The following is a 14,381-nucleotide window of genomic DNA, read 5'->3' on the forward strand; positions in this document are numbered from 1 at the left end:
ATGGTTACATCAATTTGAAGCTTACTTTGCCGCAGTTAGGAAATCAGATATTGACAAAGTGATCTTAGCCAGTTGGTATTTGGAAGGTGAGGCCATTCCTTGGTGGACTCAGTGGGCTCATGCCCACACCAGATCAGGTATGGCAGCTTATGGGTGGGACGAGTTCGTCCGTGACCTTAAGCAGCGGTTTTTACCGCCCCACTACCTTGAGCGACTCGAAGACGAGTTCAGGGGTGCGCGTCAGAATGCGCAACCAGTCCTTCAGTTTGCCAATAGAATTTCGACCTTGTGTCTACAATTAGGCTTATCTGATGCGGACAAGAAAGGGCAGTTTTTGTATGGCTTGGACACGCACATCCAATGGGAGGTGCGTATGTTTAGACCAGCCACCTTTGAGGACGCACTCTCGCTTGCGCAGAGTGCAGAAATGAAACACAATGGTGGCAAGCCCAAGACTTCCCAGCCGGCTTCTCCCAAGGCTAACACCTCGGGGGGCAAAAGCCAGAACCAGACGGGGGCTTCCCCAGGACAGAGCCCGGGAGCCTCTGGCTCCAAGAACTCGAACAATGCGTCTAAGCTTACTCCAGACCAGAAAGCGGAGGCAGGCAAGACAGGTGGCAAGTTGAGTGCTGAGGAGCTTGCTCAGTACAGGAAGGAGGGTAGATGTTACTTTTGTCACACAAAAGGACATACTTCTCGGGATTGTCCGAAGAAGCCTCCAAAGCCCGCCGCCGCCTCCACAGCTTCCGTGGTGAGCACAGCTCCCACACAGACCCCAGTGGCTACCCCTAGTTCTTCAACCCCCGGTGCTTCAGTTGGAGCAATTATTAGCCGGGAGCTCGAAGATAAGCAGAAGGGCGCCCATGACCAGGAGTATGAGCGCAACGAATTGCTCAAGTCCTTTGGCTACATAGGTGGCCAGAGAGTCGTTGTCTTGTTTGACAGCGGCAGCACGGAGGATGTGATCACGGAAGAGGCCGCTAGGCGTGCCCGCTTCGAGCTCACTCCGGTGGACAAACAAGTTGAGGGTTTTAGCACAGGTATGACTACGAGCGTCAAGTATGAAGCTCTAGGTGCTAAGTTAGTCATTCAGGGCATAGAGTTTGTGCGTGACTTTATGGTTGCCCCTCTTGTAGGAGCAGACATAATTTTGGGTATCCAGTGGTTTCACAAGTTTCTTCCTGATGTCAAGTGGGACAAGCACACGTTCCAGATTGATCGGAATGTGTCAAACACCCCTGTGACCATTAAGTGTGAGCCAGGTATTCCAAACTTTCCGCTCATAAGCCACTTGTAGGCTAAGCGAGCAGTCAGGAAAGGCGCACAGTGTGCGATGATTTACGTCCAGACAGCCCAGACGGTGGCCAGTGCTTCCGAGAAGTACTCGGTTCTCCATGAAAAGTTCCAGAAGATTTTTCTTCGGGACAGTCTCCCTCCCCAGCTTCCCCCGTCCAGACCGGAGGATCACAAAATTGATCTCCTCCCAGGCTCGGAACCCCCGAGCAAATTTCCGTATCGCCTTTCTAAGGCAATGGAATCGGAGTTGGACCGCCAACTCCAAGAATTGTTGCAAGCTGGCTTCATCCGCCCCAGCGTGTCGCCGTTTGCAGCACCGATCTTATTTGTCCGAAGATGGGTCTTCTCGGTTGTGTGTCGATTATCGTGCACTCAACAAGCTGACTATCAAGAGCAGATTCCCGATGCCTCGAATTGACTATATTCTCGAGAGGCTGAATGGAGCTAAGGTGTTCTCTAAATTGGATTTAAAGAGTGGGTACCACCAGGTTCGGATTGTTGAGGGGGACATCCCCAAGACAGCTTTCCGTACAGAACGGGCCCACTATGAATTTGTGGTCATGCCATTTGGTTTGACGAACGCCCCAGCTACATTTAACCGCATGATGATGCGTATTTTCCGGGAGTTGATTGGAGTGTGTGTGTTCATATTTCTGGACGACATACTCATATTTTCAGCTACAGTTGAGCAGCATGACATTGATGTGGAGAAAGTCCTTAGGTTGCTGGAAAGCAACGAGCTCTATGTCAATGAAAAGAAGTCAGAATTTTATCTGTTCCAGGTACATTACTTGGGATATATAATCAGTGCCGAAGGCATTCGACTTGATCCGGCTAAAGTGGCCGAGATTGTTAACTGGGAAGTACCTCAGACTGCTTATGACATTAGATCATTTGTGGGTATATGCCAGGCATATTCCACCCACATTGACAAGTTTTCTGATCTCTCGGCAGACCTCACCGATCTGCTAAAGGGAGTGAAAACAAGGAGGCAAAAGATTCGAATGACTCCACGAGCGTTGGAGGCATTCCAGAACCTCAAGGTGGCTTTGTCTGAAGCGCCTTGTTTAGCCCTTGCCTCGTGGGACGAACCATTTCAGGTGATCACCGATGCGAGTAACATCGCAATTGGCGGTGTATTGCAACAGAATGGTCATCCAGTAGCTTACATGTCTCGTAAGTTACTGCCCGCCGAAAAGAATTACTCAGTCTACGATCGTGAACTCCTAGCAGTCATTCAGGCCTTGAAACATTGGAAACATTTCTTGTATGGCCGTGACTTCGAGGTTCGCACTGACCATCAGGCATTGCGCTGGATTCAGACGATGCCCAGTGCACAGTGGAGTGATCGACAGCACCGCTGGAGTCAGATATTCCAGCAGTTTGGTGGCATGATTGAGTACCTTCCAGGAAAGGCCAATCCAGTGGCCGATGCTTTGAGCAGGAAGGGACAAGTATCTGCGATTCAGACCACTAGACTGGACCTTGTTGGTACAGGACTAGAAGACATGAAGCACACGTACGCGGATTCCGAGGAATTTGGTACACAGTGGGAACAGGCATTGGATGCCACAGGACCATGCCATTTTCTGATACGCGATGGTTGGCTTTACTACAAAGGCCGACTGTGTGTCATGAAATCATTCCGGGCAGCTCTTCTCCATGATGCCCATGACGCCATTACAGGTGGTCATAGGGGCATGAATTCGACTCTGGAGAAGTTAGAACGGCAATACTATTGGCCAAAGATGAGGCGTGATGTGTTTACTTATGTACAACGCTGTGACATTTGTCAAAAGGTGAAAGCTCCTCGTGGAAAGAAGATAGGGTTGTTACAGCCTTTGCCAATTCCTGAGGGTCCTTTCCAAGACATTTCGATGGACTTTGTCACAAATCTGCCTCCCAGTCCGAGTAAGCGTAATACACAGTGTTTGACTATTGTTGACAGGTTCAGCAAATTTGTGATGCTTATTCCTTGCAGGGCCAATGTGACCGCCGAGGATGTTGCCCAGCTATTCATTCGGCATTGGTACCCGATTGGTGGGATTCCTAGGACCATAGTGTCAGACCGAGATGCCAAGTTTACCAGTCATTTTTGGAGGGCATTGTTTGATAATTTTGGTACTAAGTTGAATTTTTCCAGTGCATTCCACCCACAGACAGATGGCCAGACAGAGATATACAACCAGTTGGCCTTTGATGTGCTGAAGTGTTATGTCCACGATCAGCAAGGTAAGTGGGAATCGTTTTTGCCTTTAGTTCAAGCTGTTCTGAATGACTCTTTTTCTTCAGCTATTGGCAGGACTCCTTATGAGGCAGCGTTTGGAAGACCTTTCCAGTCGTTGTTAACCAGGACGTCGTCTTCAGTACCGGAGGCGAACAGAGTGACGGAGTCTTACCAGGAGATCCTAGAGTCCGTCAAAGACAGATTGGCTAAAGCGCAAGATGCCTACACTCGACAGGCCAATAAAGACCGAAGGGACATGAAGTTTTCGGAAGGAGATTTGGTATATCTTCGGATTATGAAGCAAAGATTAAAGCAAGTGGGCAAGCGATGCCCAAAGTTGTCTTTCAGGAGCTTCGGACCATTCCCCATCCGGAAAAGGATTAATGAGGTGTCTATGCAGTTAAAGCTACCTCCGAGTTGGACTATGCACGATGTATTTCATGTCAGTTGGTTAAAGCCATATGGAGGTCCACCCCCTTCAGAGGTCAAAGACGAAGCGGAACCAGACATTATTGATGAAGCAGAGGTAATGGTTCCAGAACAGATCCTTCTGCACCGTTTCAAGCATGGCTCAGGCCGAAGACTACGACAGTTCCTCACGAAGTTTCAGGACCGAGGAACTCATGAAGCGGTATGGCTCGACAAAGAATTTTTCGAAGACTATCCGGCTTTATTGACGGATTATTTGGAGGCTATGCAGCTTCCGTCAAGTTAAGCAGAAGGGGATGTCACGTGCATCCCGCACTTGGATGCCACGTAGACATTCTGTACAGAAGGTGCAGGACCTGGGATGGTGAACTGGTCCCATGTGAGCCCAGTCCGGGACGAGTCAGCCAGGGATCCATCTCAGTCGTCCAAGGTCAGGTGTGCATTGTCCTACACATGAGTCCAAGGTCAGGTGTGCATTGTCCTGCACATGAAGCAGTGCCAGTCCGCGCTGTGAGTCTCCCTCTGGAATGATGTCGGATGTGCTGTGTATCTGGTTTGCAACTGGATGCCAGACATCTGTAGGCATGTAGTTTGCATGTAGAGATGGGGTCAGCCCATAGGGCTACCCCAGTGTAGGTATTTGCATGTGCATACTTAGCATGGGCATGGAGGAGGTGTAGAACCACCCCCAAGGGGCCAGGAGGGCCCAAGACTTTGCCCACCAGCCAAGGCAAGGGCTGGAGGGGCAGTCGGCCAGCTCCAGATCCTCTGGACAGGCAGCCGACAGAGGGTAAAGACCCTAGGACAGAAGGCGGCCAGGTGTAGGGGCAGTCCCCACACCCATGCGCAGCATGGCCAGCAGCCAGGGGCTGTCCCAGAGGCATGCGCAGAATGGCCAGATATATTGTCTAGTGTGAAAACACTTTATTAAAGTGTGGACACAATTTATTGATTAAATTCAGTCGTGGGACTGTCCTGCAGCTAGCCGACTGCATGAAGGGAAGGGTATAAAAGCCCAGCCCATAATCCCATTATCTCATCTCACAATTCACCAAGAGCTCCAAGCATTCAAGGGCCAGGACAGCCGAGGGTTTGCTAAAGCTAAGGGGTGAAGGACTGAAGGTCAAGGGCAGGTTTTCCAGCCAAGAAAAGGTCAAGTACTTTGTATTTGTTTCAGTTTTACATCATTCTAATAAAGCAAATACACCATCCGTGGTGGGGGCCCTACAGAGGGTAATTGGGACCCAATACTGTGTCCTTCTCCATCTTTCCCTTCTCTCTCTATTTTTCTGCACATCGTCTTTCAGTTGTGCGTTAATTCCGTCGCGAAAAGAGTGCTGTTTTCTGAGTTTTGAAGTACCGATCCTTCTCCGAAGCTTCCGCATATTACAGGCTTACAGAGATTGGGACGCTGATCTTGCCATATTGTATATTTCACTCTGGATATTTTGATGCATCACCAGAATGCAATCGAGGACGCTTGCCATTTTTCAAGAGGGGGGTATGTCATGGCCCTGTGAAAATGGAACAGCACAAGTGTGGGCATGGTGGTTGCAGAGTCAGAATATTTTATGATTCACATGGGGGGTGCCCGGACAGAGTTTAAGATGTGTGGACATCCCTAGGTGTGAAGGGGGGAACTAGAAACATTAAACTTTAATGTTTATTAAAGTTTGCCCCTAGGCCTTAGTGGCCCTAGGGACTTATTAAAGTTGGGGGCCCTACGGATTATTTTGGGGAGGAGCCACTTTTGGAGTAGTGCTTCTCTCTCCTCCCCCTCTCTCTAGCTTTTGGGAAAGGAGTCGTGGAGGAGCCTTCAAGCGCATGTACACAAGCGTGGAGAAGTGGAAGTCTGAAGAGCAAGTCGACTGCAGATTCTGGAGTGCTGCTGCTGTTTTTCTGAGTGTAAATCAGCCGTACAGCACTGTACGGCCAGATCTGTGCAAGTACACTTTCTCTCTCTCTCTCTCTCTCTCTCGTACAGGCTGTGGGTCTTCTTCTCTGCTGGACTGGCTGCGCACAGGTCCTGTACAGGCTGTGCAGACTAGTTTTCAGCAGTACCATACTGTACGGCTGCCGTACAGTGTACGGACAGCCAGGTACCGCAAGTACAATTGCTTTGCAGGCGGTGCAGCCAGGTGCTGGACAGGCCTGGTTACACAGATTCAGGTGACCAAAATCAGGACAGCAGGCTGCTTGTGCAAGTACAACTTCTGGCACGTATCCCGAGGTGGTACAGACGGGTACGGGGCTGTTTTTCAGATCTGTACATTCAAAGTCGGCACAAAGGTGGACAAGGGCTGGTTTTCCATGAACATAGACATCATGTCGATGGCGTTCAACTGATGGAACTTTCAGCTTCTCTTTGTTTTGGATTCAGGACTGTTTTGGGACAGTTTACGGGCTGTTTTTGTGTGGCTGCAAATTCAGCTGTGTGTGCTTGGGTTTTTTGGCTACAGGCACAGGTCTTTTGGTAGTGTTTCTTGGCATGGGAGTGAAGCAAGCTCGCATGGCTGCGTGCTCATGGAGCAGATTGTTTTCTTCCTGCTAGAAAGGAGCAGTGGGACCTACAGTTATGGACATCTCTATGTTGCCAGATGTTTCATGAGGGAACAGGTAACTAGATGTATGCCGTTGTTGACGAGGAAACATGTTTTTGGGTTTCTCCAGGAGATAGGTCACATGCAGGCAGAAAGTACAAGAGTGGACACATGTTTGATACAGCCTTGCTACTGATAGGACAGGGGACAGGGAATCCATGACAGAGATGGATAGTACCCTTGGAGGGTAGAGAGGGTTTGTACAGGTGTGTCGACTGTATGGTATGCTGTGCTGTGATACTCTTTTGAGAGACAGTTTGGGAGTCTGTGTTGTGATGCAAAAGCACTGGATGTGTCAGGGTGTGATGCTGTTCATAGTGTGAGAGGCTATGGATGGTTGTGGCAGCCTTGATCATGGGAGAAAGCTTCTGTATGCAGACTCAATGTGAGAGAGTCTTTCGATGTGAACAATGGCTGGACTTGTTTGTGGATGCCGTGTGGACTAGAAGCCAGATGCAGGTTCTTTGCAGGCTTCAGGAGTTCTACTGGGACGGCTGAATTACCAGCCTTATATTGTAATCAAAGCTCTTAAAATCAATTAAAGAAATACCGCAAGGGGCGCCACTGCGATTTGGGGCCAATCGGTGTCCGTGTACTATTTGTAGGAGCACTCTAGCTCCCCCTGTTTGTTTTCCTTTTCTAGGTCCTCAATGGCGTTGAAGTGTTTTATGTGCGAGTGTTTGTTTCACCGCCCTTTGGTTTTCTGAAGGCCGGTTTACACCCTTAGTCACAAGTCTGGCTTTGTGTTTGTCCACCGACCCATCTGACGTATACTTGGTCTTAAAAACCCACTTGACACCAATGACAGACTGTTTCGACAGCCTCGGAACCAACTCCCAAGTGTTATTCTTCTCAATGGCATCCAGTTCCACCTGCATGGCTTTCCTCCAAGTATCCTGTGCAAGGGCTTCCTTGACGGAAGTGGGCTCTTTGTCCCGCATGATACGAGACATCAAAGCATAGTTTAACTGTAAAAGCTCCGCTGAATGACTTTTATCACGAACTCTATGCGATCTTCGAGGTCCATCCTATGTGGTCCATTCGGAGGGAAGCTCCGTGACACCTGACTTCCGAAGGGTGTCTACCAACCACCTAGGTACTCGAACAGAACGCGGAGCCTCCCGCTGTTGCGGGGGCTCATCTCCAGCCGCAGGCTCAACCTCCTCAACTGACTGAGACTATTCAACTGGAACAATCGACTGGCAATCATCATCAGAATCATCTGGGTCACCAAGAAGTGGCGGCTCATCAACAGTGGAAACCGAAACATGTTCATCAAAAACCACATCCCTGTTGACGACAACCTCGTTCCTCTCTGGACCATACAACCTGTGTCCCTTGGAAAGAGAGTTATATCCCACAAAGACAAGCTTTTGGGACTTTGAGTCTAGCTTCCCTCATTGCTTCTTCGGAATGTGAGCATATGCATCACTCCCAAACACACGGAAATGGGAGACATCAGGTTTCCTGCCAAAATATGCCTCAAAGGGAGTCATGTTCAGTACTGAAGTCATCGGAGAACGGTTGAGTATTGTTGTTGTTATGGCCTTTCAACCGTTGGCCAGTCAAAGCCTCAGAACCTCCGCCTTGTGGAGGGTTCGTGAATCGCTCTTCCTTGTCAAAGACCATGGGCACAAGCTCCTCCCATGTGATGGTGCTGAGCCTGCCATTGGTGATCAAAGAGAAGTAAAAGGGATCAAAGAGAAGTAAAAGGCTGTGTACTGAAAGGGCAAATGTGACAACAACGTTATGGCCATATCCTTTGACGATATCTCTTTCCCAGCCTGGAGAACTTCCTGCTAAAGAGCCTGCAGCTTGTTGATGTGCTCCCGCATCGTCGACGACTTTGCAAGATTCATTCAAGCCACCTGGGGCTCTGATACCATGTTAGAATGCACAACGGAAATGAAGACAACTGCTGTAGAGAGCAATACACAGATGCAAGAGAGAGAAGCTAGTGTAACTCTGCTATATACACCAATAAATCCCAGAATACACAATGGAGAGTGTGGGGGGGCAAGGGGCCATTTTATATGGCCCTAGGCTGCTGGTCGGCCAGCACAAAAACAGCCGACAGCAGCCCAGCCCAGTCGGCCAGTAGAAGGGCAGTTGGCCAGCACATCTGAAGTTGGCCAGGGCTGTACGCAGGTCGGGTATCAAACAATCAGTTGGCTAGCAAACAGCGACAGCCGACAGCCCTCCCACACCCAGAAAAAATGGGAAAAATACATGGAAGTGAGGAAAAATGGGAACACCAAAACTGGGCGGGCACACTCACAACAGAGAGTGTACAGATAGGAGATGACTGCTAACAAGGTGACCCATCTAGCAGTAGACGAAACACTGCCGGACTAACCCCAAAAACTCGACTCTCCACAAGAATTCCGCGTCATCGAACTGGTGGATAGCCACGTGTCAACGGAGGTTCTCTGGAGAGGCAATAAGGACATGGAAAATCGGGAGTCCTGCTGCAGCTGATGTGTGGGGGGATTGAAGAACCTGACACAAAGAGCACCCTATCACCGGCAGCAGAGCATGCAGCATGGTATTTCTTTGGGAGGCTGGGAAAGCAAACCAAGATTGGGAATCCTGTAGCTCCTGCTAACCATTCAAGAGTCCTAGTCCAGAGATTACCTGTGCTTCCACTTGGTGGAGTATACTCAGGAGCTGTGTACTTCGGAATGGGCTTGATGGCAAGGTCTTTTCTTCTGCAAGGGAAGCCGAGTCAAACTCAACCCAGATACATCTGTTACCAAGAAACTTGAAATTTGCGATGTGCTCCTGCTCGCCAACTAGGATGGCTTGCATGAGGTCTCGAATTTGTCCCCAGGACAGCCTGCTTCTGATGAACTTGCAAATCAGCATGGTGGCTTCAAGGGCGGCAATAGAAGAGGCAAGGAGCTGGAGGTCCGCGTTGGAAAATTGACAGCCGATGGCATCCTCGGACAGAGTAGATGGGGTGGTTGTCCTCAGGGGGAAAAGTAAAGGGCACTGACCAAACTGCCGTGAAGTGCAGCGTAACCAAAGAGCAGCAAAAATGGAGGGGAGGGGCATGTAAGCGGACAGAGGTGAGGGCGGAAGGTGGGCGAAGACAGGAAAAGGGAAAGGGCGGAAGTGCACGAAGAGGAGGCGGTTGGTGATGGTCAACACAGCAGGCAGGGAAGGGGGAGGGGCTGCGCAGGGCCCAGGGGAGGAGGCACAGAACTAGGCGAGTGGTGGACTGTGGGGGAGGGGGGGGGTGTAGGGGGGGTTGTTGGGGTTTCTGTGTGTCACACCAGAGCTCCAGCTTCAGATGTACCCATGGACTCCATCAATCTAAACATTCTTAAACCTCAAATTTTTCAACCCTTTCCTCAATTTTCTGGACTCTTATTAAGCTCTTGAATCCGAAAAGGATTAACTGGTTATTTGTTTGAAGTGGGTAAAGATATTAGCGAGTCATGTGATGAGAAAATATTGAAGATTATCTTACTGGTTGAATTTATTCATGGATATTCAGTTTTTGCTTTTAGTTTTTACTATACTGAAGTTTTTTGTTCTTATGGCCATGTGAAGCTTTCCATTATAGAAGCGGATGCCATTCCTGTGTTTCTACGCATACTGCAGAAGAGTCCGGCAGAGAATGGTGGACCAGTTCAGCTCCTGTGGGAACTTTCCAAGTGTGAGGCTGGTTCGAAGGCAATTCTTTCTGAAAAAGGATCAATTTTAATCATTGCTAGTGCCTTCAATCTGTGCCAAAATGACCAGAAGCTACTGGCTGAAAAACTGCTTGAGAATCTATGTTGTTATGATGAGTCTGTCATCATCGAAGCAGCTAGATCAAGTGTTTTTGGCCCATTGATCACCAGTTTGACTACTGGTATGTGGAACTTGTTGGTTGTGCGCTTCCTTGGAAGTTTTTTTTTTGGATTTCAGTCTGGGTACACAAGAACCACTGGGGGCCGTTAGTGAGGGCCCGTCAGGCCGTCCCCATCAGGGATGGATATACAATTTTTCCCTTCCTTGCATGTGTGAGTAACCAACCTTAGGCTGGTCAGTGGTCACACAACAAACCCTGCCTGTTGTCAGGAGGGGCTCATCCCAGGCCGCTTGTCTTGTGTAACTAGGCTTATTTAGTGCAATCTGAGATGGCCTTGTGAAGATCTTTCTCATAGCTTTGGCCAGCCTTATTGTTTTTTGGAAGTGATTCTTTTGGTCGTGTTTTTTCGTCTGATTGCAGGAAATGAGACATCGAAATTGAAAATGGCTACTGCAATCTCTGCCTCTTTGGACCTGAATGAGCATAGTGGTTCAGCTCTTGTCAAGGCAGGTGTGGTTCCTCCATTATTGCATTTGTTGCAATATGGGTCATTTGAGAGCAAGCAAGCAGCAGGAAGTGCATTGCATTGGCTTTCTACAACTGATGCAAACAAGATAGCGTTTACAAATGCCGAGGCCATTCCCATCTTAGTGAAGCTGCTAGATACTTCTCTTCCACAATTGAAAGTTGATATCTTGGCTATCTTGTCAAACTTGGCAACAGATCGCAGGAATGCTGCTGAGATAGACCAACAAGGTGCAGTCACCCACTGTCTTGGAATGCTGCTATCAGAAGACACTGTGATGCAAGAATACTCTTTGAAAACTCTTCAATGCATGGCAAGGGATAGTCATACAGTGCGTGCATCGATGGTGGATTTGAACATGGTCCCTAGAATCTACAGACTGCTACAAAATCAGGGGCTCTCTAGCAACTGTCGAGGCAGCATATTGGGTCTTCTTGGCTACCTTACCGAAGATCGGCTAACCCGACATGCCCTTGTAACATCCACAGATACGGTTAAGTTTCTGATTGGTTTAACGGAGAGGAGCACGACTGAAGATGAGAAAGAGGTGGTGCTGAGCTTGATGGCCAGCCTTTTAAAGATAGAGGAGATGAAGTCCCAAATGCTCTCAGAAAGCCGACTGTTAACGATGTGCACAGGTTACTTGAAATCGAAAGGTAGCCACAAGTTGCAGGAGTCTGCTGCTGTGATTTTATCACGGCTATGTGATCCTGCCTTGATCGAGCCAAGCATTCAGATGGCCCTTTCAGGGCAAGGGTTGATTCCTACTCTGATGGAGGTCCTTAGTAGCAGCTCTAGCACAGAACGTGCCAAACAATATGCTAGTATGACGCTTGGCCACTTCTCCAAATGCACTCCGCTTCTCACCAAACGGCAGTCCTTTCTCAAGCAGCTTCTGGCCCGGCTAGGTGTGAGGAGGTTTAGAATTTGCGACGTCCATTCAGGGAAGTGCGATGTGAAAGGGACCTTTTGCATCGTGGAAGCAGGAGCAGTTCCTCTACTAATCAATGTGGTGAAGGAAGGGGGTTCTCACAGTGCCGAAGAAGCCCTGGAAGCTCTCAGCACGTTGCTCGGCAACAAGGAGAACACAGACCGAGGTGTGGAGTTTCTTGTGAGAGGCGGCATCATACCGCCACTGCTGTCAATGGTGGGTAGGAGTGAATTGTCAACTGAGAAGGCGTCAAAGGTGATGGAAGTGATTTTCCGAACAAGGAGGTATCGTGATGATCGATACTCCAAGGCTGCCAAGGGGAGCCTTGCTACAGTTCTTGCAACTGGGACGGCCGACGCCAGGAAGGCGGCCGCCACTGCCTTGATGCATCTCAAAGAAGTACCCAGGGATTCTGTCTACACCACATCCACCTAGATTTTTTTACCTCCCCCCCGCCCCCTCCCTCTCCTCTGCCATTTTAGCTTCCTCCTGCATCTGGACTTGCTCTTGCCAAAGCTGCCAGTTGCTGTTGTGGGCATCCCATACACGGCTCCACTATACATACCGTGACCTGTACTAAACATACATTTAGTCTTGTAACATTACTTGACTGGATTGACTAAAATCCAAGTCTTAGCATTAGCAATCTCTCTTGGCATTTTGCCAATACAGTTGAGAATAATAAATGCCACACGCTCACCCTTTACCTATATCCCGCTGTTTGTTCCTAACAAAGTTTGCATGGTTAAGATTGGCGACAATGTGCAAGAAAAGAAGCTACATAGCGTCGATGTGTTTGAAAACATGTGTATGTTCCAAGTAGACCATCGTGCAGCATTTCCATCATAGAGAGAGAGAGAGAGAGAGAGAGAGAGAGAGAGAGAGAGAGCTCCAAACATAACTATTCATATAGAGCAATAAGTGGCATGGACCTAGGGGTAGGTAAAAATAAGTGCATTGCAATAGGACCAACTCAAATGAAGACAAATAAATCATTGAATTAATTTGGTTAAACCCTTCGTGAGGCCTTCTGAGAGTCCATGCTGGAAAACTTACTTTCCTATGCCCGTCTTTGCACCAAGCGTGGAGGGAAGGGTTTTGAACAAAATCTAATCGTAGATTGGAGAAGTATTCGTAGTAGCGAAGGGTTTTGCATATGGTCACCATTCACGCAATACTAGCTTTTTTTGGTCATGGAATCAATGTAGATGGATGCGAAGTCAGCCTTTCTAAATGGGCATCTCAAGGAGGAGGTATATGTTGAGAAGGCACTAGGTTTTGTGATTCTTGATTCAGAAGGCAAGGTATGCGAACTTCGGAAGGCATTCTACGGGCTGAAAAACCACCCCCTAGAGCTTGGTATGAGCAGATTGACACACATTGGCATTGGTCTTTCTAAAAGCCTTTTTAGATACAAATTTATATATTTTCTTTGAGTAAGGCAAGTATATGATCATAGTCCTTGTGTCCTTGTGGATGACCTTATTTTGATAGGGAACCATGAGGAGAAGATTTTGTAGACGAAAGAGTTGGTGTGTTCAGAGTTTGAACTGATAGACTTTGGTCTTATGCACTTTTGTTTGGGGATAGAGGTCTGGTAGGAGCCAAATTGCATCTTCATTTCTTAGAAGAAGTATTGAAGGCATTTTGGTATGGCCGAGTGCCACTAATGCAAAGTTGTCTAGGAAAGACACTTCTCCAATGGTGGATGTGAAGGAGTACACAGAGCTTATGGGGAGTTTGATTTTCTTATGAAATACGTGGCTTAGTTGTTGTATTGAGCACATTCTCAAAGAGCTCCTAGAGAACCTTTGGAAGTCATGGATGAGGGTGTTGAAATACATATTGGACGTACACCAAAGTACGGCATCAATTATACCTCGGGTAAGACCTTGATTGGATATTGTGACACATATCAGGTAAGAGATTGTGATAGCATAAAGTTAGTTTCTAGTTACTGTTTTTCACTTGGGTTTGGAGCTAACACGTTGATCAGTAAAAATAGCCTACACTGTTCTTTCTTCTACTACAGAGGCTCAGTAGTACAAGAGGCTTCATGTGAAGGTGTGGTTGAGGAGAAATTTAGGGGACATGGGAGCTTCATAACCAATGGAGTTATGCGACAATGAAAGTTTCAAGAAGCACATTGAGATACAATACTATTTTATGTCTGAGTTGATCATGTATGGAGAGGTCGAGTTGGTCTACTATCCAACAATGTGGAGATATGTTCATAAAGAAGCAAAAATCTTCAATTTTGATGAATTTCTTAGATTAAATTGGTAAATTGATGCATCAAAACACAATCTATGCACTCAAAACCATCATTCACATCCAAGAACTATCTGAAGCTCAATATTTTTGAGTTTTTTAAACACTTTTAATGAAAAAAATAGTCCGTTAAGAGTAACTAGCAAAATGATTTTAAATGGTTTATTTTTTTCTAGAGTTAAGCTTCTTACAATGATTGCTAATAAATGTTTACAACCAAATATCATAAAAACTATTAAAGTGTAAAAAGAAGCTATTTTACTCTATATAAATATAAAGGAAGCTAAAAAATGAGTTGTCGC

At 47.6% G+C, this 14,381-nt stretch overlaps 1 protein-coding gene across 1 annotated transcript in view; it reads left to right on the top strand.

Moving 5' to 3' along the window:
* The window catches only part of LOC147609620 (U-box domain-containing protein 44-like), a 35,988-nt gene extending 23,470 nt beyond the window's left edge, over positions 1 to 12,518 (top strand). The window contains exons 3-4 of the mRNA XM_086787586.1: positions 10,108 to 10,411; positions 10,772 to 12,518. Of these exons, the coding sequence (XP_086643712.1) occupies positions 10,108 to 10,411; positions 10,772 to 12,243 (1,776 nt within the window). The 3' untranslated portion in view covers positions 12,244 to 12,518. The remainder of the gene's footprint in view (positions 1 to 10,107; positions 10,412 to 10,771) is intronic.
* The last annotated feature ends 1,863 nt before the right edge of the window (positions 12,519 to 14,381 follow it).

The sequence above is a fragment of the Cibotium barometz genome, chromosome 51, assembly GCF_041138505.1.
Source record: "Cibotium barometz isolate CiBa-2024 chromosome 51, ASM4113850v1, whole genome shotgun sequence".
Lineage (NCBI taxonomy): Eukaryota > Viridiplantae > Streptophyta > Polypodiopsida > Cyatheales > Cibotiaceae > Cibotium > Cibotium barometz.